At 46.4% G+C, this 21,066-nt stretch overlaps 1 protein-coding gene across 15 annotated transcripts in view; it reads right to left on the minus strand.

The window, feature by feature from the left end:
- Window positions 1-1,859: 1,859 nt before the first annotated feature.
- The window catches only part of ARIH2 (ariadne RBR E3 ubiquitin protein ligase 2), a 62,095-nt gene continuing 42,888 nt past the window's right edge, over window positions 1,860-21,066 (minus strand). For 4 of the 15 annotated variants that reach the window (XM_051852471.3, XM_070050826.2, XM_002713401.6 and 1 more), the window contains 13 exons: window positions 20,294-20,361; window positions 16,471-16,534; window positions 15,230-15,380; window positions 14,362-14,483; window positions 13,241-13,350; window positions 11,510-11,627; window positions 10,498-10,548; window positions 10,386-10,407; window positions 7,090-7,241; window positions 6,004-6,147; window positions 4,968-5,036; window positions 2,550-2,633; window positions 1,860-2,338 (listed from right to left, as the gene is read on the minus strand). In XM_051852471.3, the coding sequence (XP_051708431.1) occupies window positions 2,267-2,338; window positions 2,550-2,633; window positions 4,968-5,036; window positions 6,004-6,147; window positions 7,090-7,241; window positions 10,386-10,407; window positions 10,498-10,548; window positions 11,510-11,627; window positions 13,241-13,350; window positions 14,362-14,483; window positions 15,230-15,380; window positions 16,471-16,534; window positions 20,294-20,361 (1,227 nt within the window). In that variant the 3' untranslated portion in view covers window positions 1,860-2,266. Of the gene's footprint in view, window positions 2,339-2,549; window positions 2,634-4,967; window positions 5,063-6,003; window positions 6,148-7,089; window positions 7,242-10,385; window positions 10,408-10,497; window positions 10,701-11,509; window positions 11,628-13,240; window positions 13,351-14,361; window positions 14,484-15,229; window positions 15,381-16,470; window positions 16,535-20,293; window positions 20,362-21,066 lie in introns of all 15 variants that reach the window. The other 11 variants (XM_070050830.2, XM_070050829.2, XM_070050828.2 and 8 more) reach the window with 7 other exon arrangements.

The raw sequence follows: 21,066 nt of genomic DNA on the forward strand, positions 1-21,066 counted from the left end.
TTTGGGGGTTCAGGAGGCTAGGTGGACCCTTTGAAGAAAGACTCTACACACACTTTTATAATCAGAAACTTACAGTTTATTTTTGAATAAACTACTCAATGCTGAGCAGATGACATTGCCTCGATTAACTTTTTCTTTGAAGAAAAAACAAAGAAATATGGTAATCATGAAAACACTACATCTCTTTCTCTCTCCCTTTTACCCTTTGTAGGGTACAAAACTCTGCCTGACTTTTCCCCTCATCTTCCTGATAACATGAACGAAAGACAGCCACCAGAGGCACAAAAGGAAGCTCACCACAGACCAGGAGCTACAGGCCATGGTCTCGGCACAGAAGTCTCTGCAGCTCCAATGGTCAGGGCCACAGGTGAAGCAAGTGCAGGACACGGCAGCTGTGCAGTCCCCCCAAATGCAGGGTGTGACTTGGAGTACAGAGCTGCAGCTCAGGTCATGTGCAATGGGGGTGTCAAAGAAAGGACTCTATTGAGAGGTAAAGGCTCCAGATACCAGGTTACTCCTTTGCTAACACAGCATTCACACCCCACCACAGGTCCCCAGCAGGCTCTCCTGTCACTCAGTTTGACACACACACACACACACACACACACACACACCCCATTCCATTCTGGGTTTACTGGCTACAGTCCCACCTTGTTCTCCCAATCCACCCCACAGTCCCTCTTCTCACTGAAGAAGACATGAAGAGATAAACTCTAAAGGGATAGAAAGGGAAGCCGTAGCCAGCCACATACCCCATGACCCCAAGAGTCACAGCTGTCTTTTGTCTTCAAGAACGACTCAAGTTTTACAGCTTACTGGAGGTGAAAATGAATGAAAAAAATCAAAGAATTTCCACCACAATATTCCCAGACCTCCTGATCAGCTCTCCCTGATGGGCAAGGAGGCCCTGTTGAGCACAGACAGCTCTGCCAGTCTGAGTGGAGGCACTGAACAAAGCCACAGAAACCCCAGAGATCACAGATCTAACTTTTCAAAGGCCCACAGGACCATGTTCAGGACAGGCACGACACCAGGCGAACACCTGCTCCCTTGCAAAAGTTGGGTCTTCCCTCTGGTCAGCCACTTCTCATACAGGAGCTGGGACGTCAAACCAAGGACTCTCTTGGCCTTAAATTCCCAGGCCCTGGAGGCGGTATCCTCTGACAGCTCGTAAACAGGCGGAGGGGAGCACAGCCTCTCCCTCAGGAGCTGCTCGACACGTCCAGACAGCGTGACCCGGCCCTGAGCCAGCAGGCCAGTGCCTCGGAAAGGCACGCTGAAGTCTGATCCTGATGGCGGTCAGGGGAGACTGCAGCAAGTGTCCCAGACAGCTGTCCCTGACTCTGGTCAGAGCGACACTACTTGGATTCTGGCATAAGGGACCCAAGTAAAGCAAATTTATTTTGGACAACAACTCCCCTCAAAAGTGGATCTGTATTTTAGGAGACAAAAGGAAGCACCATGCTGAACCTGTGTCTCCTGTGTGGAGGATACAACCTTCCTGTGGGCTCTGGCCTCAGGAGTCAGACCCAGGCAAACCTCACTTTCAAGAACAGAGATGAGCCCACAGGCACAAGCGCCACCAGAGGTGACGACACCCCATGGCAAGAAGACTCATTTTTAACTGTCTCCTTATTGCCAAGGGAAGGTGGGGGCCTGAATGTGACCCCATGCCCATTATGCAGGCCTCCTCAACCCCCCACCATGTGTCACCCATGCTTTCCCCTTAGGACCCAATGGTGGTTAAACATGTCAAACTGGAAAGTGATGGCCGCCCTGGGGCCCACTTGCAGCACAAACATTCTGAGGCAGGATGGGTGGGCAGCGTATGTTACATTCTAAGTAAAATAGCTAGAGGGTGAAACACTCCAAGGCCAATTTATTTTTAAAAAGGGCTTTGTGTTATCCTATGGTTTGTTTGCCTTTTTTGTTGTATAATCATACAACCTCTGAAAATTACGTAAGTAATGATCTAATACTATTAATAGCCATTCAGAAAAAACTTTCCCTCCCTCCCAACAATCATCCAGGGGGAATTAAAAGTCCTGAAAAGAGGCCAATTCAACATGGCCTCTACCCTGGTAGAAACAAAAAGCAAAAAGATGAGAAGAAAACGTAAAATGACTAGGAGGTGTTGCCAGCGTCTCTCAGGAGTGGGGCCCTGGCTGCCGCCTGGGGTCGTGAGGGCAGAGCCTGCAGCATGCAGCATGGCCGTCAGGAGACCTGCAGCCACGTCTTCCTCACCCCAGCACGTCCACGTCCCAGCCTAGGTGTCATGGAAATCCTTCAGCAGGGTTCTCCTCCGCTGCTCTGCTATATGCATCTGGTTCTCCAAGTCCTGCACCAGGGAAGCAAGATGGCTGCTTGCATGGCCCAGGCTCCGGAGCAGAGTAACCAAAGCCATATGTACCATGCCAGGGGGTCCAAACAAGTCAAAACTCTGCCCTTCCCAACCCTCTTGGCAGCAGCTTCCAGTTCACAAAGCAGTACCTTGTGCCTCCTACCACCAGGCCAGTCCTCTCATCTGCCAGAGGACAGCAGGCACTTACCCCTCGGTCATAGCTGTCAGCACGCTCCACTTTCCACGAGAGGTTTTCGATCTCAGCCTCCAGCTGAGCCTGCTGGTATTCAAACTGTAAGGGCAGGGTGAGAGGATGAAAAGGAGGGGGCTGCAGCCAGGCAGAGCTAGTAGACAGAGGGACATGCAGCTACAGACAACCTTGACACTGTCCTCAGAAAGCACTGTTATTCCCTGAGCCCAGGGCCAGCAAGCAAAATCCAAACAAAAGGTTGCACAGTGGCAGGCATTTAACTAGCAGTTGACACTGGCTAAGATGCCTGCATCCCACATGGGCGTATCTGGGCTCAACACCCAGCTCTGGCTGCTGCTCCTGCCAATGGAGATAATGGGAGGCAGCAAGGAATTGGGCCCCTGCCTGCCATACATGTAGAAGATCTGGACTGGGTTCTCAGTTCTGGCTTTGGATCCAGCCAAGAACTGCTGCAGGCATTCGGGGAGTCAATCAGTGGATCGGAGCGGGTATGCACGTGCTCGCTTTCTCTGCCTCTCAAATAAGTTAAAGGGGGGGACGCTACTTGAAGAATATGGCCACATGGCACAGCCACACTAATTTCATTTTTTTCCCAGCTCTTCTACAAATCAAGCGTCTTGAAAATACTCTAATCATTTGACTTAGTACTTATAAATCTGAGGAGATAAAGCTTTGTGTATAAAGGTTTTCCTCAGTTCCTATTTACAATAGTGGAAACCAGAAATAATAAATACCCAAAATCATCATACAACCCTATAATGAAGCACTTACAGTCATTAAAAAATAATATTTGGGGTAAACATTGTGGCGCAGTGTGTTGTCACTGTGTGGGACGCTGACAACCCATATAAGAGTGCCTGAGAGAGTCCTGTCTGCTTCGGATCCAGCTTCCTGCTCATGTGCATCCTGGGAGGCAATGAGGTATGGCCCATGTGCTTGGTCCCCGTCACCCACGTGGGAGACCTGGATGGAGTTCTTGGCTCTTAGCTTTGGCCTGCCCAGCCTTCCCCTTCCCCTCTCCCTCCTTCCCATTATGGACATTTGAGGACTGAACTAGTGGATGGACGAGACCTCTCATCATTTTGCCCTTCAAATACATTCTATTAAAAAAAAAAAAAGTTTATTTATTTGAAAGGCAGAGTTAGAGGCAGAGAGAGAAGTCTCCCATCCACTGGTTCATTCCCCAAATGGCCACAATGACCAGGGCTGGCCAATCCAAAGCCAGGAGCTAGGAGCTTCTTCCGGGTCTCCCACATGAGTGCAGGGGTCCAAGGACTTGGACCATCCTCTGCTGCTTTCCCAGGTAATATGGTCAGGGAGCTACATTGAAAGTGGAGCAGCCAGGCCAGTGCTGCGGCTCAATAGGCTAATCCTCCACCTGCGGAGCCGGCACCCCGGGTTCTAGTCCCGGTCGGGGCACCAGATTCTGTCCTGGTTGCTCCTCTTCTTCCAGTCCAGTTCTCTGCTATGGCCCGGGAGTGCAGTGGAGGATGGCCCAAGTTTTTGGGCCCTGCACCCACAAGGGAGACCAGGAGAAACACCTGGCTCCTGGCTACGGATCAGCGTGGTACGCCAGCCACAGTGGCCATTGGAGGGTGATCCAACGGCAAAAGGAAGACCTTTCTCTCTGTCTGTCTCTCTCTCTCACTGTCCACTCTGCCTGTCCAAAAAAAAAAAAAAAAAAAAAAAAAAGGTGGAGTAGCCAGGACTCAAATGGACACCCATATGGAATGTCAGTACTACAGGTGGTGGCTTTACCTGCTATGCCACAGCAGTGGGCCCTACATAAATATTCTTTAAAACAAATGGTATTTACAAGTCCATCAAATAGTGACAGCTGTAACAGTAAACTGTCCTAACAATAAACAGTTATATATATATATATATATATATATATATATATATATATATATATCCTTGTCTTACCTATACTTTTTTTTCCTTATATATACTTTTTAAAGACTAGAAAATGTTAATCAACAATGGTCATCTTTCTGGTGAGATCATGAATGAAAAGTTTTGAATATTTTCCAACAATTAACAAATGCAAACCACTTTATAAGCAGTGGGAAGAAAACTTTACCTAAGAAAATTGAACAATGGTATAAAAATATCGACTCTAACCTAGCGACATGCATGCCGATATCCTCCCAAAGCATAGGCAGGGCCTCCCAAGGAACCACAATCTTTTAGCTAATCCCCCTTTAAGCACGGTTGGTCATCTGGAGGCTTAGGTGCATGTGCCTGTCTATTGCCCAAACGACAGCACCTGAGATGCGCCTGGAGCTGCCCGATTCTGCACTTCAATAGCTGCATTCTGAGTTTGCCCTCCCAACGCTCAGGGCCCATCCTGAGCTGAAGGAAAGGGCGCCTCTGAAGCTACCAGGGCAGAGTGCAGGGACGGTTTTGCCTTACCAGCTTCTTCCTGGGTCCAGACTCCATGTAGTACGCATAGGGATAGGTGTATTGCAGAGTGTACCGACACTGCAGCAGGAGAGAAGAGAAGGGACCTGTGTCTGTGATTCTAACCTACCTCTACCTCAGGTGGCTCTGAAAACTCTTGCCCCACCATGCAGATTAACCTGGCTCTACAGGTCTGGGCTTCAAAGAATCAGAGCCAAGCCAAGGAGAAGATGGACTGGGGCAAGACATGGGGAAAGCAGAACAGAACTGATCACAGGACACCCACCTTTCCTTTTTCAAACTGTGATTTATTACCAGCACTGCCTCAGTGACTTCTCCTTCTTGGGTTGGACATCAGAGTCCACATATCTATCTCAATATTTGTCCGAAGACTATCTTTTCATTTTCCTTTGCACGACGCAGAGATGGGACAAAGGGAGAGGAAGGGGATTCTAGTTTTCCCTGCAGGCAGAGGCAGCAGAACACTATTCTTAGAAAGCCTCTGGGGCCGGCGCCGCGGCTCACTAGGCTAATCCTCCGCCTTGCGGCGCTGGCACACCGGGTTCTAGTCCCGGTCGGGGCGCCGGATTCTGTCCTGGTTGCCCCTCTTCCAGGCCAGCTCTCTGCTGTGGCCAGCGAGTGCAGTGGAGGATGGCCCAAGTGCTTGGGCCCTGCACCCCATGGGAGACCAGGAAAAGCTCCTGGCTCCTGCCATCGGATCAGCGCAGTGCGCCGGCTGCAGCACGCCAGCCGTGGCGGCCATTGGAGGGTGAACCAACGGCAAAGGAAGACCTTCCTCTCTGTCTCTCTCTCTCACTGTCCACTCTGCCTGTCAAAAAAAAAAAAAAAAAAAAGCCTCTGACTTCCATCAAAGGACTGAGTCCCTCAAGGGCCCAGCACAAGGAAATGTGGGTCTGTCAGCAGAAGCACATTAGGCTGTGCAGGGTGCTAACGACTCCCACTCCCCACAAGACCTCCCACCCTCAGAGGTGTGCCCTGATGGGGGCCAGGCACTGGAGAGGGGATCCAAGAGTGAGGTGGTAGATACCTTGGCCAAGAGCTTGGCAGCGTTCTGTAGATACTGCCAGTCGATCCACGTCCCCAGGTTATTCATAACCCTCTCTTGAATCTTTTCATGAATCCGCTGGTATGTCTGCGCCTCTAGCTGCAAGCTTTTGTTGTGGTTTTCCCACTAGAGGGCACAGAGAGAAGGAGAAAGCTGCAGGAATCCCAGGAGGTCCACAAGTCCACAGGTCCACACACTCAGGACACACCTTTGGCTGGCAGGGCATGACGACAGACTCCTTGAACTTACGGGGAGTGTGTGTGGCCTCCACAGTGCAGGAAGGGCTTGCTTTCAGTGCACCCACGAGAACAGTTTCAGTAAACCCTCAGAACAGCTCTCTGCCTGCCCAAGTACTCCATCCCGCTGGGGAAACGGGACTCTGGCCCTGACAGCCAAGCAAAGCGGGGGCCCCCACTAGTCTACTGTGCTTAGGGACCAACTGTCATACTCTGACTTCTGAAGGGTCTCCCTGGGGGAAACCATTCCCTAATTCTGACCACTAAGAAGGCACTGGAGGGCCAGTGTTGCGGCGCAGTGGGTTAGGCTGCCATTCTATGGGCACCAGTTCATGCCCTGGCTGCTCCACTTCCATTTCAGCTCCCTGCTGTGGCCTGGGAAAGCAGTGGAAGATGGCCCAAGTGCTCGTGCCCCTTCACCCACAGGGGAGACCTAGGATAAAGCTCCTAGCTTTGGCCTGGCTCAGCCCTAGTCGTTGTAGGCATCTGGGGTGTAAATCAGCAGTTGGAAGATCTCTCTTTCTCTATTTTAAATATAAATAAATAATTTTTTTTAAAAGCACTGGAATGAAAACTGTCTAATGAGTCTTCATTATCCTTTCATCCATCGTTAACTGAGGTCAGTTCCCTGTCCCTCTCCAGCTGTGGCTACCCAGTAGAGCCTAAAAGGCACAGGTGTAGAGGTAGCACCAGGGCTACTGGCAGGAGCTTCATTCACTGCGTTCTCTATGCACAGGCTGGCTCTGGCTACCAGTCAGCCCAGTCAGCCCACCCAGGTAGGCTAACCACAGAAGCCCACCCTGGTGGGATGGGCACAGGAAAAGACGCCTACCCTCTCAAAGTAGAACAAGTACTTCTTGAGGGCCTCCCTGGCCTGGGCTTGCTGGCTTTGGTTGACAATGTCAGGATTCTCCTTGTACCGACTGCACTCATAGTATTCACTGCCATGAGTCTTCCAGTCTCCTAGACACATCCAGCAGAAGTCTGCACAGAACAAAGGGAGAGTCACTTATAGCCGTAAGACAAACCCACATCCCTCCAAGGCACTGGCAAAGCAGTGGGATGGACAGACCCGGAGGTATCACCTGACTAGAACATCCTGGCTGCCTCTTTCCAGAGGGAACATTACCTCGCATTATCCCTGAGGCCTGTCCTTGCTGATATGACAGCTTATGGATATTCACCATTCCATGAGCACATGCGCTCTGTGTCTATTAATTTCAACATAGGTAGGTGCAGACTATACAAGGACCACGGGCCTGCTGTGTCAGTACCACTATAAGAAGCAGAAATTTGTCCAACTGAAGCCCACCTGGTTGGCTACAACACACACCATCTGTATATCCTATCTCTCATCTTCCTAACACTTGACCTAGGAAGATGTTTGTATGTGAAGCTGGTCCTCTTCTTTTTTTTTTTTTTTTTTTTTTTAAGATTTATTTATTTAAAAGGCAGTGTTATAGGAGGAAGTGGGGGGCGGGGGGCAGATGGGAGAGAGAGAGAGAGAATATCTTCCATTAGTTGGTTCACGTTCCAAATGGCAGGGGCTTGACTAGCCTGAAGCCAGGAGACCAAAACTCCATCTGGGTCTCCTATGTGGGTAGAAGGAGTCCAAGTATTTGGGCCACCTTCTGCTGCTTTCCCAGGCACATGAGCAGGGAGCTCGATTGGAAGTGGAGCAAGTGGGACTTGAATCCACAGCCATATGGGATGCCAGCACTGCAAGTGGTGACTTAACCCACGGCACCTCAATGCCAGCACCTCCCTTCATTTTTTTTTTTTAAAGAAGATTTATTTATTTATTTATTAAAAGGCACAGAGACGGGCAAGGGAGGGAGGGAGAGAAAAGGGGAGAGGAAGGGCAGGTGGGGAGGTGCATGACTCTGCTTCCAAACTAAGGAAGCAAAAAGGAAAAATTTAAGATACCCTTATGGATGCCGTACATCCCAGGAATTACTACAGCCTAACGGAGCAGGGTCAACCACAGTTCATTTGTATGTCCAATAATGTAGATGATGTCCTGTCTGCAGAGCCCCTGACAGTGGTAGGTAAACTCTGCTTAGGCTCTTGTCAAGCTGTAGGGAAGCTAAAGCCAAACCCAGAGACCCAAAGGCTGTTCAACTTCTCCTGGGAGCCTTCATCTAACAGCGGCAATACTGCCCTCTCCCTGGCAACTTGTGCTTGCTACTGTTTCAAATACCGCATTGGCTAGGGTTGCTCCTATAAGCAGTATAATTAATTACACAGCAAAGCAAAGATCTGTAGTTAACTCAGAGTCTTGAGGGATGGGGAGGCTGACTGGGGAGAGGCACACAGGGAGCTTCTTAGAAATCAGCAATGTGCTGGGTCCTGGGCCCACCCTTCTTTAAACTCTGTGTGTGAATTATACACTGTCTCTCTCACTCACACACCTAGAAAGAGAGAGGAAATACGCCATTACTCTTGGCCCATCTTTGTTCTATACTTCAGTCACTGTTCCTGTCTAGACCTTACCACATCCACCCTGATTACAGAGGGCTCCTGGTAACAGCACTAGCACAGACCCTTATAAAATGAAACTCTTGGGGGTCTCTGAAGAGACCACTGAAGTAACTTTGTAGGAGACCTACTTGGATATATTTTCCATTTCAAGAAAGCAAAAACCAATAGGCTCTAGCTATGTAAACTGCTCCTTATAGATGAAGAGACCCAAGAGGCCACAATAAAAGACACTCTGGGCTGGCGCCGCAGCTCACTAGGCTAATCCTCCGCCTGCGGCACCGGCACACCGGGTTCTAGTCCCGGTCGGGGTGCCGGATTCTGTCCTGGTTGCCCCTCTTCCAGGCCAGCTCTCTGCTGTGGCCCGGGAGTGCAGTGGAGGATGGCCCAAGTGCTTGGGCCCTGCACCCCATGGGAGACCAGGAGAAGTACCTGGCTCCTGCCATCGGATCAGCGCGGTGCGCCAGCCATGGCGGCCATTGGAGGGTGAACCAACGGCAAAAAAAAGGAAATGGAAGACCTTTCTCTCTGTCTCTCTCACTGTCCACTCTGTCAAAAAAAAAAAAAAAAAAAAAAAAAAAAAAGACACTCTGGACATTTTATGAAACCTCAAGGAAGGGGCTGGTGCTGTGGCGTAGCAGGTAAAGCCACTGCCTGCAGTGCCAGTGTCCCATATGGCCACCGGTTCGAATCCCAGCTCCTCCATTTCCGATCCAGCTCTGGGAAAGCAGTAGAAGATGGCCCAAGGAATTGGGCCCCTGTCGGATACCCGGATGAAGTTCCTGGCTTCTGGTTTCGGATCAGTGCAGCTCCAGCCATTGTGGCCATCTGGGGAGTGAACCAGTGGATGGAAGACCTCTGTCTCTCTCTCTCCCTCTGCCTCTCTGTAACTCTGCCTTTCAAATAAAAAAGTCTTAAAAAAAAATCTCAAGGAAAAACTATAATTTTGCTACCTCTTATAAAACCATAGACAGCCTGCTCTAAAAGGTACCTAGGGATAGGTTTTTGGTGTAGGGACTAAGATACCGTTTGAGATGCCCATATCCTTAACAGAGTACTTGGGTTCAAGTCTGGCTCTTAGTTTCTGATTTCAGTTCCCTGTAATGAAGAACTTGGGAGGCAGCAGGTGATGGATACCTGCCACCCACATGAGAGATCCAGATGGAGTTCCCAGCTCCTGACTTAAATCTCATCCAGCCCTGGCTGTTGTGGGCATTTGGGCAGTGAACCAGCAGATGGATTATTTCTGTCTCTGTGTCTTTTGAACAAAATGAAAATACATACACATATAAATGGAAAAATAAAAATAAATCTATCAGTTAGCATAGGTAAGACCCATGCTGCTTACCTGCCTTGGCAAAAATTAAAAAAACAAAAAACACAGTAACACTTTACTGGATGCCTGAGTATCACAAGATCATCCCACTCACGACTTCTGACTGTCTGTCAGCCAAGATGGCAGTGGGATGATATGACGGATCTGAATATCAATAAAATAAAAAACCAACAGGGCTGTATGCGGTTACGATGACTGTACTGTGACTTAGGTGGCCCTTTGCTTTGTCATATCATTACAACAGTCACTGGAGACCCAAGCACGAGAAACACAGATCGTGCCACTGGGCCTTAAGCACCAAGCCTGGGACTCACCGTGTTTACACTTGGAGCATTGCTGTCAGAGGGAAACAGAAGAGAACATGTTAAGGACACGCTGACCAAAGGCTCCATGTCACACATGCAAAGTGTACAGGCTTCTGCTCACCATGTGATTGCAGCCTCCATTCTTCTCAATGCAGATGTTGCACTTGGGACACTGAGGAGACAGAAGGGCGCCGTTAGGCTCACACACCATCAGGCCGGTTCTAAGACAAATTACACAAAGCGCCTGGCACCCGTGCCCAGTAGCTCATCGTGCGAGCACTTCTGGGGAGGAGCATCTCATTTAAATGTGGCAGGTCGCTGAGGCTGGAATAGCAATTCAAGGAAATGAGGTCAGCATGTTTGGCTCTGAAACACTCGAAGCACCAGCTGAGCCCCACTAAGTCATACACCATCTGTCCCTGCCATGAAGCGGCTCAGATTAAGCACAGGCTGAATCAGCAAAAGGCCTGCCGGCTTGGGAAGACTGCCAAAGGAGCACAAGACCTGCCACGCTGGATTAAGCCCCGGTCAGCCTGTCTGGACTTCTGCTTCCAGAGAGGGCAAGGAAATCACCTCTACAGTTCCCCTCTCCCACTGAGAGCCCAGCAGCCCAATGCAGCCCTGAACTGCAGGAACGAGTCTGATGCTGTGTCTCCCACTGCAATGAACAAGACCAGATTTCGTGACGTCACAGTCACAGCTGTGCTCGCGGGGGAACTGACTCGGCAGGAGACTAGCATAGCAAACAGTGGCCCCTAGAGCCTGCAGGCCATGCTTTCCCGTGGGAAGCTTCAAAATGATAACTGGGCAGATTTGGGCTTGTGTTACAGCATTGCTATTAAGTGTAGCTATTAACTACCTCTTTCCCAGGGTGGTTAAAGCCTGGTAACTATTCTAGTTAGTTTCCCTTTGGGTCAGTTACAAGTATTTTGGCATTTTATTAAAATAAATACACCCAATGAATGCTATGATAAGCTGCTGCAAACGCCTGAAAAGTCTGAGTGAGGGTTCACAGCCCACAGCAGGGCCCCTGGGGCTCTGGGTGTTTTGCTCTCAGATGACCGACCTCCAGGGTAGAGCCCTGGGCAGCTCTAAGGAAGGCTGATCCGTGACAGTTAAGATACGGTCCTTACGTCTTTAGTGTGGGCACTAATGTAGTTGGCCGTTTCAGAGTCGTCTGCACACTTCGTGAGCCATTTCCGGATTGTGGCGCAGTCTGTGGGGGCGTGATACATCTGACGACACTTGAAACTTAAAATTGGAAAAGAAAAACATTCAAATAGTTATTAAATCAGAGTTTCATGTTTAAAATTTTTCTTTTGTCCAAGCCAACTGATGCTGAATTAGAGCTTTTAAGTCGCCTTGTGAGGCCTCTGGAACTTTTACTTACCCAGGATTACACTGACAAAATGTCTGAACGTCTCTTCAACCTGAGCCCCTCTAAGGCATGCTTTCAACATGCCCAAACGGAATACTTCTGCTTAAGTATGTATGTGGGGTCAACCCTACAGGAAAAGATGGCAAACACAGAGCCTAGCCTCTTAAGGCATGATGAGATATCCTGAGAAGGAACTGCTGGCTCAGATCTAAGACATGACTGGGATTTACCTCGCCAGCCAATGTGCTCACAAGGATGAACAAATGCCCGAACCTGCAAAATCTGTAGGTATAGGTGTAGCTTTCATCTGCCTCTGATCCAAAACAGCATTTTATCGATAGCAAAAGCCCTTAGCATAAAGCCAAACACAGGCCCAAGAGAAAGAAGTCCATGACGTGGGGCAAAGGAGAAAGAGCAAGCACATTAGTTGCTCTTAATCTCTGGTGGGCCACAGATTCCTCAACAGTACTGGAAAGGCAGGCCTGCTTTTTGTGCACATACATCATGTTTTCCATGTAGTTTTTCTGAAGCCCATCATGAGTCTTTCTGGGGGGCACAATTAGGAAAACAGATCTGGACCTACATGATGACTCTGCCAGTTACACTTATCTTGCACCTCAGTTTTCCCACCTAGAACATAAGGGTCAACCGCAGCACCCATTATACTTTGTGATAATGCGAGAAAGTGATCAGGATAGTAGCTTTCACCTGGTAAGTCCTCAGTATATGTTATTCCCATGATAATTACTAAATGGAACAAGTGTTGAATAGATATAGAACACATTTACGAATTATAGCTTTACCAAAAAAAAAAAATCAGTCAAGACAGATTAAAATGTTGAAGGTTAGGGCTGTTGCTGTGGCATGGCAGGTAACACCAGCATCCTATATGGGTGCTGGTTAGTGTCCTACTTCTTTTCTGATCCAGCTCTCTGCTATGGCCTGGGAAAGCAGAAGATGGCCTAAGTGCTTAGGACCTTGCACCCATATGAGAGATCCAGAAGAAGCTCCTGGCTCCTGGCTTTGGATTGGGTCTGCTCCAGCCACTTCGGCCACTGGGGAGTGAACCAGTGGTTAGAAGACTTTTCTCTTTCTCTCTATCTGTAATTCTGCCTCTCAAATAAATAAATAAATAAATAATGTTTTTAAAAAATGTTGAAGACTATAGCTTTTAAATACAGTAACATGTAAATCTGTGGGCAGACACACACCCACAAAGATAATCTCTGGGCCATGAGTAGCATAAACCATAATGAATTCTCCAAGAATGTGTGCCACTTCCTCATGTCCAGACTGAGCATTTATCAAGCACCTTGTGGAACTTGAGACGCTGAGCACAAACCCGCACACTTGGAGCACACCTGCTCTTCTGGCTCAGAGACCCCGCCTCTGCCAGCCCTGCTCTCACACAGAACAGCAGCAGCAGTGCTCTGGAGGAGGACGGGGCATGAGCCCAGGACTGCTCAGTGCTCACACTCACTCTTACCAGAAGACTTCGTTGCACCGATTGCACTGCACTCGGCGAGCTCTAGGCTCCTGTACTCGAATAACCATGGGACAGTCTGCACCAGGACACAGCTGGAGCTGGTAATGACTCTGTCAACACACCAAGGGGAAACAATGAAGACATCCCTTTGTTGTGACCTCCAAACCAGACACCTCCCCCCCAACTACTCAAATGCCTTCTGTTCTTCCAGCTGACAACATATATCAAGGGAATATATGAACACAGGACAGATGTCGTGAAGACCAGACATTAGCCAAATAATGAGGAAGACCTCTAAATGCTTGGCTTAAGCCAGGTAGTAACTCACTAGAATGATCTAAGATTCTATTACAAAATAGAATACAAAATTGTATCTGTGAGATGAATGTGCCTACTGACCAGGGCTGGAAAGGAGCAAAGCCTAGACAGCTGTGCATAAGACAGCTCTTAAAAGCTCAATAACCCTCAGGAATCTACAAAAGGAAACAAAGAAACAAACAGCAAGACTTAATGCTTATTCTTCAGACATGATTGACAAGATCCAGACTATAAATCAATACAATAAGCTTAGACATAAAAAACAAAGATGAAAACTATGCTAATCAAGTCTGCAAAACCAGACACATAGTCCAATAGAGGAAAAGGGCTCCCTGTAGGAACCTTGGACAAATATTTATTTTGCAAAAAATAACCCAAAAAAACAAAAAACACTATACTCCTTTCCTCTATGCTGAGTCACACAGTGAACCAAAGCAACAGCAACTCCTGAGAGATGCCTGCCTTGTGCTCACCCTGACATGAAACAGCTTGTTGAGGTAACTATGTGTATAAGGTAGAAATGCGTGCCACATCCTACGGAAGAGAAAACCAAGACTCCAGAGAGGGCCCATGGTCAAAAGCAAGACCTGGGAATCACACAGTGCTTTGTCTGACTCCAGGGCCTGTGTTTTTCACTACCATGACAGTGGTTTTCAAACTCTTTTAACGCTATGGAGCTCTTTCTTCAAAGGACAGCACCTAATTAATGGTATTTGAGTGCATGAATTAAGTAACTATGGTGATCATCTGATGCAAGGTAGGCCCAGGAAGACAGAGGGCAGAACAACAGGGTCTGGTCATACCTCCACATAGTCCCGGAAGAGGTAGCGCCTGTATTTGTCTCTCAGTTCTTCATTGGGAAGCAACGGAAACACAAAGTCCTCTGGTGTACGAAGTGGACAGTCCTGAGCCATACAAGAGACTCCTATTGAACAAAGACACCCTGATGGACAACTGTGTTGCAAAGACCCAGTAACAACATTCTTGTCCACTGTATTAAACCAACGAATTCAGATTCTATAACAAACTCTTCAAGCAACAGAATTTATTTAAAGAGGAAGCAAATTAACATATTTTTGCAGTGATGCAACTTAAATATATTTTAAATAGTATATATATCAAAAGCACCACTAAAAAATTTTTTTTAAATTCTTGTATAAGGTTTCTGACCAACAATTTAGTTTTGTGACTTTTAGTATTATTTGTGCATGATCATCATGAACACAGTAAAATTTTGTGATACTAATTAATGCTAATTAGTGTCAATATCATCAAGTCATAGAATAACATATACTTTTGTAACTGGATCATCACATTTGATTTGCGCTGTTACCTAAGTGATAGCAACCTCTCTTGTGTATTTCTGAATCACAGCTGCCACTTGGAGAATCAACACCGTGTAGGCAGCTTAAAGGAGAATTCTCCTGAAAGGGAGACAAGGTAGCTTTGCACATGCTTCAATATTAACAACAATATCTTTAATTTTCTCATTTTGCAGAGGACATGAGAAACCCTGCTACAGTTGGGAGTGATGTGTTTGTAAACCTCCAGTTCTGACAATAAAAATCTTAATCAGTCTTAGAAGAAAACGGTTTTGTTGAGTGCATGAAAATGCACAGTGAAAGGTAAATACTTGATGCTAGACTCTCAGAAGCTGTGTGGCAGACTCACCCACACCCACGCCGTCCTTGACAAGCACTGAGCAGTGCTGCTCCCAGCAGCTGCGGCAAAACTGGTGCTGACAGGCCAAAGAAAGTAGGTTTTCCTTCCGCACAAACTGCATACACACTGCACAGTGGTGAGGGGGATGGGCTGTGGGGACCTGGAGAAAGGCAGAGGTGTATGAGCCAAGAGGAGGTTGCAGGTCTGGAGGGGGCACAAGGGTGCCTCACGAAGTTGGATGCATAACCCTACAACAAGTGTCAAAGCTCAATCACATGTGCAGGAAGACTCCGAATCAATCCCAAGTGTGCTAAACAGAAAACCCAAATCAGGAAGGCTTCCTGAAAGAGGTGGCACCTAAGCTGGGCTTGCAGAATCACTAGGATTCAGAGATGTAGAAAGAAGAGTGGAATAAAAACTTAAAAGTGGCTTATAATGTTAGACTGAAAACTCGAAGATCTCAGAACTGCCCAAGCCCCTGGAAGTCATTTTACTCCCACTCCTCCTGGAGGCTATTGGGTTCCCTTTGTAAGCAAGCAGGGCTCATCGGCAAGCCCCACAGACCCAGTCAGAGGCCGAGGAAAAGAACTCTATTCTGCTTAACAGTGTGTTCTGGAAACCTTTCTTCTAAGAGGCTGCAGAGATCCCGTAGCAACATCAGCTCCAATTCTCCTTAAGAGCACTTTTAATATGGATCTCATTCAAAAAATATACAGTGTTCATTGAGCTCCTAGATACACACAAAATTGCTACGCATTATGATTCCTGTGCCAGGAACACACACGTAGAAGTTCAAAGATATAATTAGAGAAGTTTGGAAAGGAAACAGCCTTTGAGAAAAGGTGGCTTGGATTTGGATCTTTAAAAGTGAACTCCATTCCTACCAGCAAAGATGGGGACAGAATCCACACATTCCAGGCCAGGGAAGACACAAGCAGAATTAAAGAGGTATGCTGTTTTCTCAAGCACTCAGATACCCGGAAGCAATGGAGTGAGGCTCAGTTTAAGTACAGAGAGGAAGGTAAGGCTGGAGAGAGCACAAGAATAGACAAGCAGACAAGGATGTACAATCGATCAAGGAAGGAAAATTCCAAACTACACCAAAAATCAAAGACTCAGGCCTATACTGGAACAAATGCTTTGGGCATGTTGCACTGAAACAAAGCAACGATGGTTCTCACCAATACTGCAAGTCACAGGCAAGAGGCATGTGCAGTGGGAAAAGCCTCACTCAAGTAAGAGACACTCACATGTTTTGATGGATTAGGTTGAACTCGGGCTTCAACAAGCAGTTGAGCAGAATTGGACTTGTATCTACAAAACAAAAAGCAGAAATAAAGGGAATTAGAAGCTGAAGATATCTTTTTGCCTCAGAACAAGAACAGGATAGACCACTATGTGTTGTGGTCACATTAAATTGTTTTGTGTCTAGTTACCTCCTCACAGAACCAAGCTCCCTTTTCCTTTAGTCCACAAACTTCTTTAAGGGGCAGATACTTGGCCTAGTGGTTAAAAAGCTGGTTAAGACACCTGAGCCCCATACTGACATACATAGGTTCAATTCTTGGCTCCAGCTCCTAACCCAAGCTTCTTGTTAATGAGGACCCTGAGAGGCAGTGATGATGGTTCACCTAGTTAGGACCCTGCTACCCACATGGGAGACCCATCTCCCAGCTTCTGTTGGCTCAATCCAGGCTGTTGTGGGCATCCGAGTAAAAAAGTGGATCGAGTTGTCTCTCTGCCTCTCAAAATTAAAAAAAGAAAACTTTCCTTTCAAATTTGGAGCTCTCAATTGGTAAAAAGAAAAATAATCCTGGTTCAAAGGTACTAAACTGTAAGAAAAAATCATTTTGATGACTAAGATCTGCTTTAAATCTCAGTTGGAAAATCTAAAGAAACAACTATCTACAGAAGAGGTAGAATTTCTTAAGACATAAAGGAAAAAAAAATCTTAAGGTATGCTATACTTAATAACTTCAGTTTATCAGAAAACCTAAAATGAAAACCCACAGTCATAAACTAAAAGATAATTCAATTTAACTGGCAAAGGACTAGTATTCAAAATAAAAAACTTAAAAGGACGACTCAAAAAAAAAAAAAAAAAAAAAAAAAACCACTGGGCAGAAGATTTAACAGGTATTAGAGGTAGCAGAAAAACATGCTCAATCTCTTTACCAACCAGGGAAAATGAAATGACTAGATACCAGTTATACCTTCCAATTGCAAAATTAAGTCAGACAGTAGGAAGAACATTCATCTAAGTGGTACAACCATTTTAGAAAACAGTCTGGCATTATCAAGTAAAGTTGCAGATACACATACACTAAAACCCAGGAATTCACTTTTCCTGCTTAGCCTAAGAAAAATTAAGTGAGCCATCTACAAGAGTTTGCAAAGCTGCGTTACATTAGTAGTGAAAGATTCAAAATTCACAAAACCTTTTCTGACAGGAGGATAAAAGTCCTTTGACAAGAGAATGACATAAAATGCAACTATGTTCATTTAAACAGCTGGAGATTACATACAGTATAATTCCATGTTTATAATGTTCCAAAAATATACAAGACATAACTTACATTAAAAAAAAAAAAGAATAAGAAACTGATCAACACTAAGTTCAAGACGCTGGTTGCCTTGAGAAGAGAAAAGGAAGGGGATGTAGCCAGGCCAGGATTGTCATTACAGGCCTCTGAATAAAGGTCAGAAGGTTTCTTATTTGAGTGGACAAGAGAGTGCTTATTATTCTTTAAAGTTTACGTGTATCGCATACATTTTTTTAGAAACACATGATCCTGGGGCCAGTACTGTGGCGTAGCAGATAAAGCCACTGCCTGCAGTCCAGCATCCCATAGGGGTACCAGTTCCAAACCTGGCTGCTCCACTTCCCATCCAGCTCTCAGCTGTGGCCTGAAAAAGCAGTAGAGATGGCCCAAGTCCTTGGGCCCCCACACCTGCGCGGGAGATGCGAAAGGAGCTCCTGGCTCCTGGCTTTGGATCAGCGTAGGTCTGGCCATTGCGGCCAATTGAGGTGTGAGCCAGTGGATGGAAGACCTCTCTCTCTCTGCCTCTCCTCTCTCTGTGTAACTCTGATTTTCAAATAAATAAATAAATCTTAAAAAAAAAAAAAAACACATGATCTCTCAGAAAAAGGATTTAATTCCAATCTGGAATGAACTGTGGCATAAATACATTCAAAAATAAAAACAAAGGCAGGGGCCGGCGCCGCAGCTCACTAGGCTAATCCTCTGCCTGCGGCGCCAGCACCCCAGGTTCTAGTTCTGGTTGCTCCTTTTCCAGTCCAGCTCTCTGCTGTGGCCCAGGAAGGCAGTGGAGGATGGCCCAAGTGCTTGGGCCCCTGCACCCGCGTGGGAGCCCGGGAGAAAGCTCCTGGCTCCGGATCAGTGTAGCTCTGGCCATAGTGGCGATTTAGGGGGTGAACCAACAGAAGGAAGACCTTTCTCTCTCTCTCTCTCTCTGTCTATAAGTCTACCTGTCAAAAAAAAAAAAAAAAAAAAGGCAAGCATTTGGCACAGTGGTTAGGCTGCTGCTTGGGATATCCATTATCCCATATCAAAGTGCCTGGTTCAACTCCCAGCTCTCCACTTATGATGCAACTTCTTGCTAATGTGCACCCTGGGAGGCAGCATGTGATGGTTCAAGAATCTGGGTCCCTACCACCCACGTGGGAGATCTGGAAGAAGCTCCTGGCTCCAACCTGGCCTAGCCCTGGTTGTTATGGCCATCTGGGGAGTGAACCAGCATGTTCACTGTCTCCTCCTCTCTGTAGCTCTTTCAAATAAATAAAACTTCTTTAGAAAAAGAAAAGAATTATATCTCATCTATGTGATTTCTTTACCTTACCTAGTCAGAATGTTTTCTTCAACTATCCTTGTTGAAGGACCCAATTTATTCTAGTTCCCACTCTAGTATTCTAAATATCTTTAGCCATCCCAAATCTCTACTCTTAAATTATCCTAGAGTTTGGATGGAGATTAAACACATTGAGTTCTTTTTCTAAAATTTTATTCAAGTTATACAAGTTTCATATACTTCACAGTGGTGATTCCCCCACCCCTCCCTACGTTCAGTTCTTGAGTACAGAGCCAAAGAGTGCAACGAGTGAATCAGCCTCTTCCGGAGGGTGCTGAGCTATTCCAGCAGTATGGCTGCTCTAGCTGTGCTGAGTCCAGAGAAGAAAAGGAATGACCTTCCTCTAGAGATAAATAAATGGAATCATTCCAGGCAGAGAAAGGAAGCTGGGAGAGGTGACTACCAGTGAAATGTTGCTCCCGGCAGGTAACTGGACAATGTCTGAAGATATTTTTGATTGTCTAGGACTTGAGGATGTCACTGCTACTGACATCTAGTAGGCAGAGCCCAAAGGCACTGTCAAATATCCTAAAATTCACAAAACAGTACTCCACAACAAGAATTACTCAGCCCAAAATGGCAACAATGTTGAAGATGAGAACTACAGCACTAGACGGAAGCACATGGCTGGGGGGGGGGGGGGCAGAGATCTTTCCAAAGGATGTAGGAGAAGGAGGAAGCCCTCTTCCCAACAAGTTCCAAGACAGCTCGAGATTCCAATGCCTGTGCCTCAAGAGCTCTGGTTCTGGAGTCGGTAGAAAGAAACACTCCAAGGCCCTGCTCACAGATGTGCTGGGTGGTAAAGCAGTCGAGCTCTAAAGACAATATGCCATGGGTTAGGATGCACGACTCACTTGATGTATCCAAGAGAAATAACTGGGATGTTGGCAAGTGTTAACTAGAAGGGCACTGATTAAAAATTAACAGGCCAGAAAACCCAAACTAACTTCACTGTCCAACAACAATCTATAAGATGAAATATTAAGCTAGCATTAGAACTGGGGAAGAAAAACACACTGAAGATGTAGGAAAATGTTCACAATATACTGGGGGAAATGAAGGTACAATATAATCTAGTGCTTACAAATATAATATGCATAATGGAAAAATATACTCCGAAACATAAACAATGATCACCACTGGGTGCATGGGCAGAGAGGAGAGCTATGGGCAATGTCATCTCCCCTCTCCCAAATACCTTACCTGTCCAAAATCTCTGAGACTTGCCAGTGGAAATTAACTAATATAAGTTTAGCAACTGAATGAGATACCTAAAATGAAGAAGAAAAAAATCAAATTATAACTGTAGTTTCTTTTAGAGTGCTCCACATTTTTGAGAAAAGCATACAATCATGTCTATGTCAGACCAAGGCTTGATTTCCAAATTCTTTCTCTCAGTTCTCTGCTTTGTGTTTTAAGTTCATATTCTTACAATCTTTTAAGATTTTACAAATCTCTTGATTTTCTATCTTTGCTTTCATTAGCACCCTTCCAACAAAATCAGTTTCATTTGAAACTTCAGCAAAACTATCCCTTTTCTAATAAACAACAATGTAGCATCCAACATTAGCAAAAGAGTTGTGGGTTTCCCAATGTGATATACAAGGGAACTTCAAAAAGTTCTTGTAAAAATGAAATTAAAAGATAAATTATCAGGGCCGATGCTGTGGTGTAGTGCGTAAAGCCGTTGCCTGTGGCGCCAGCATCCCATTTGGGTATATGGTTCAAGTTCCAGCAGCTCCACTTCTGATCCAGCTCCCTGGTAATACACCTGGGAAAGCAGTGGAAGACAGGCCAAGTGCTTGGGCCTCTGCAACCAAATGTGAGATCTAGATGAAGCTCCTGGCTCCCAGCTTCAGATCAGCCCAGATCTGGTTGTTGCAGCCATTTGGGGAGTAAAACAGCAGATAGATGATCTCTCTTGCTCTCTGTAACTCTGCCTTTCAAACAAATAAATCTATATTTAAAAAGATAAA

Source organism: Oryctolagus cuniculus, chromosome 10 (genome assembly GCF_051225735.1).
Source record: "Oryctolagus cuniculus isolate XC-2025 breed Fujian yellow rabbit chromosome 10, ASM5122573v1, whole genome shotgun sequence".
Lineage (NCBI taxonomy): Eukaryota > Metazoa > Chordata > Mammalia > Lagomorpha > Leporidae > Oryctolagus > Oryctolagus cuniculus.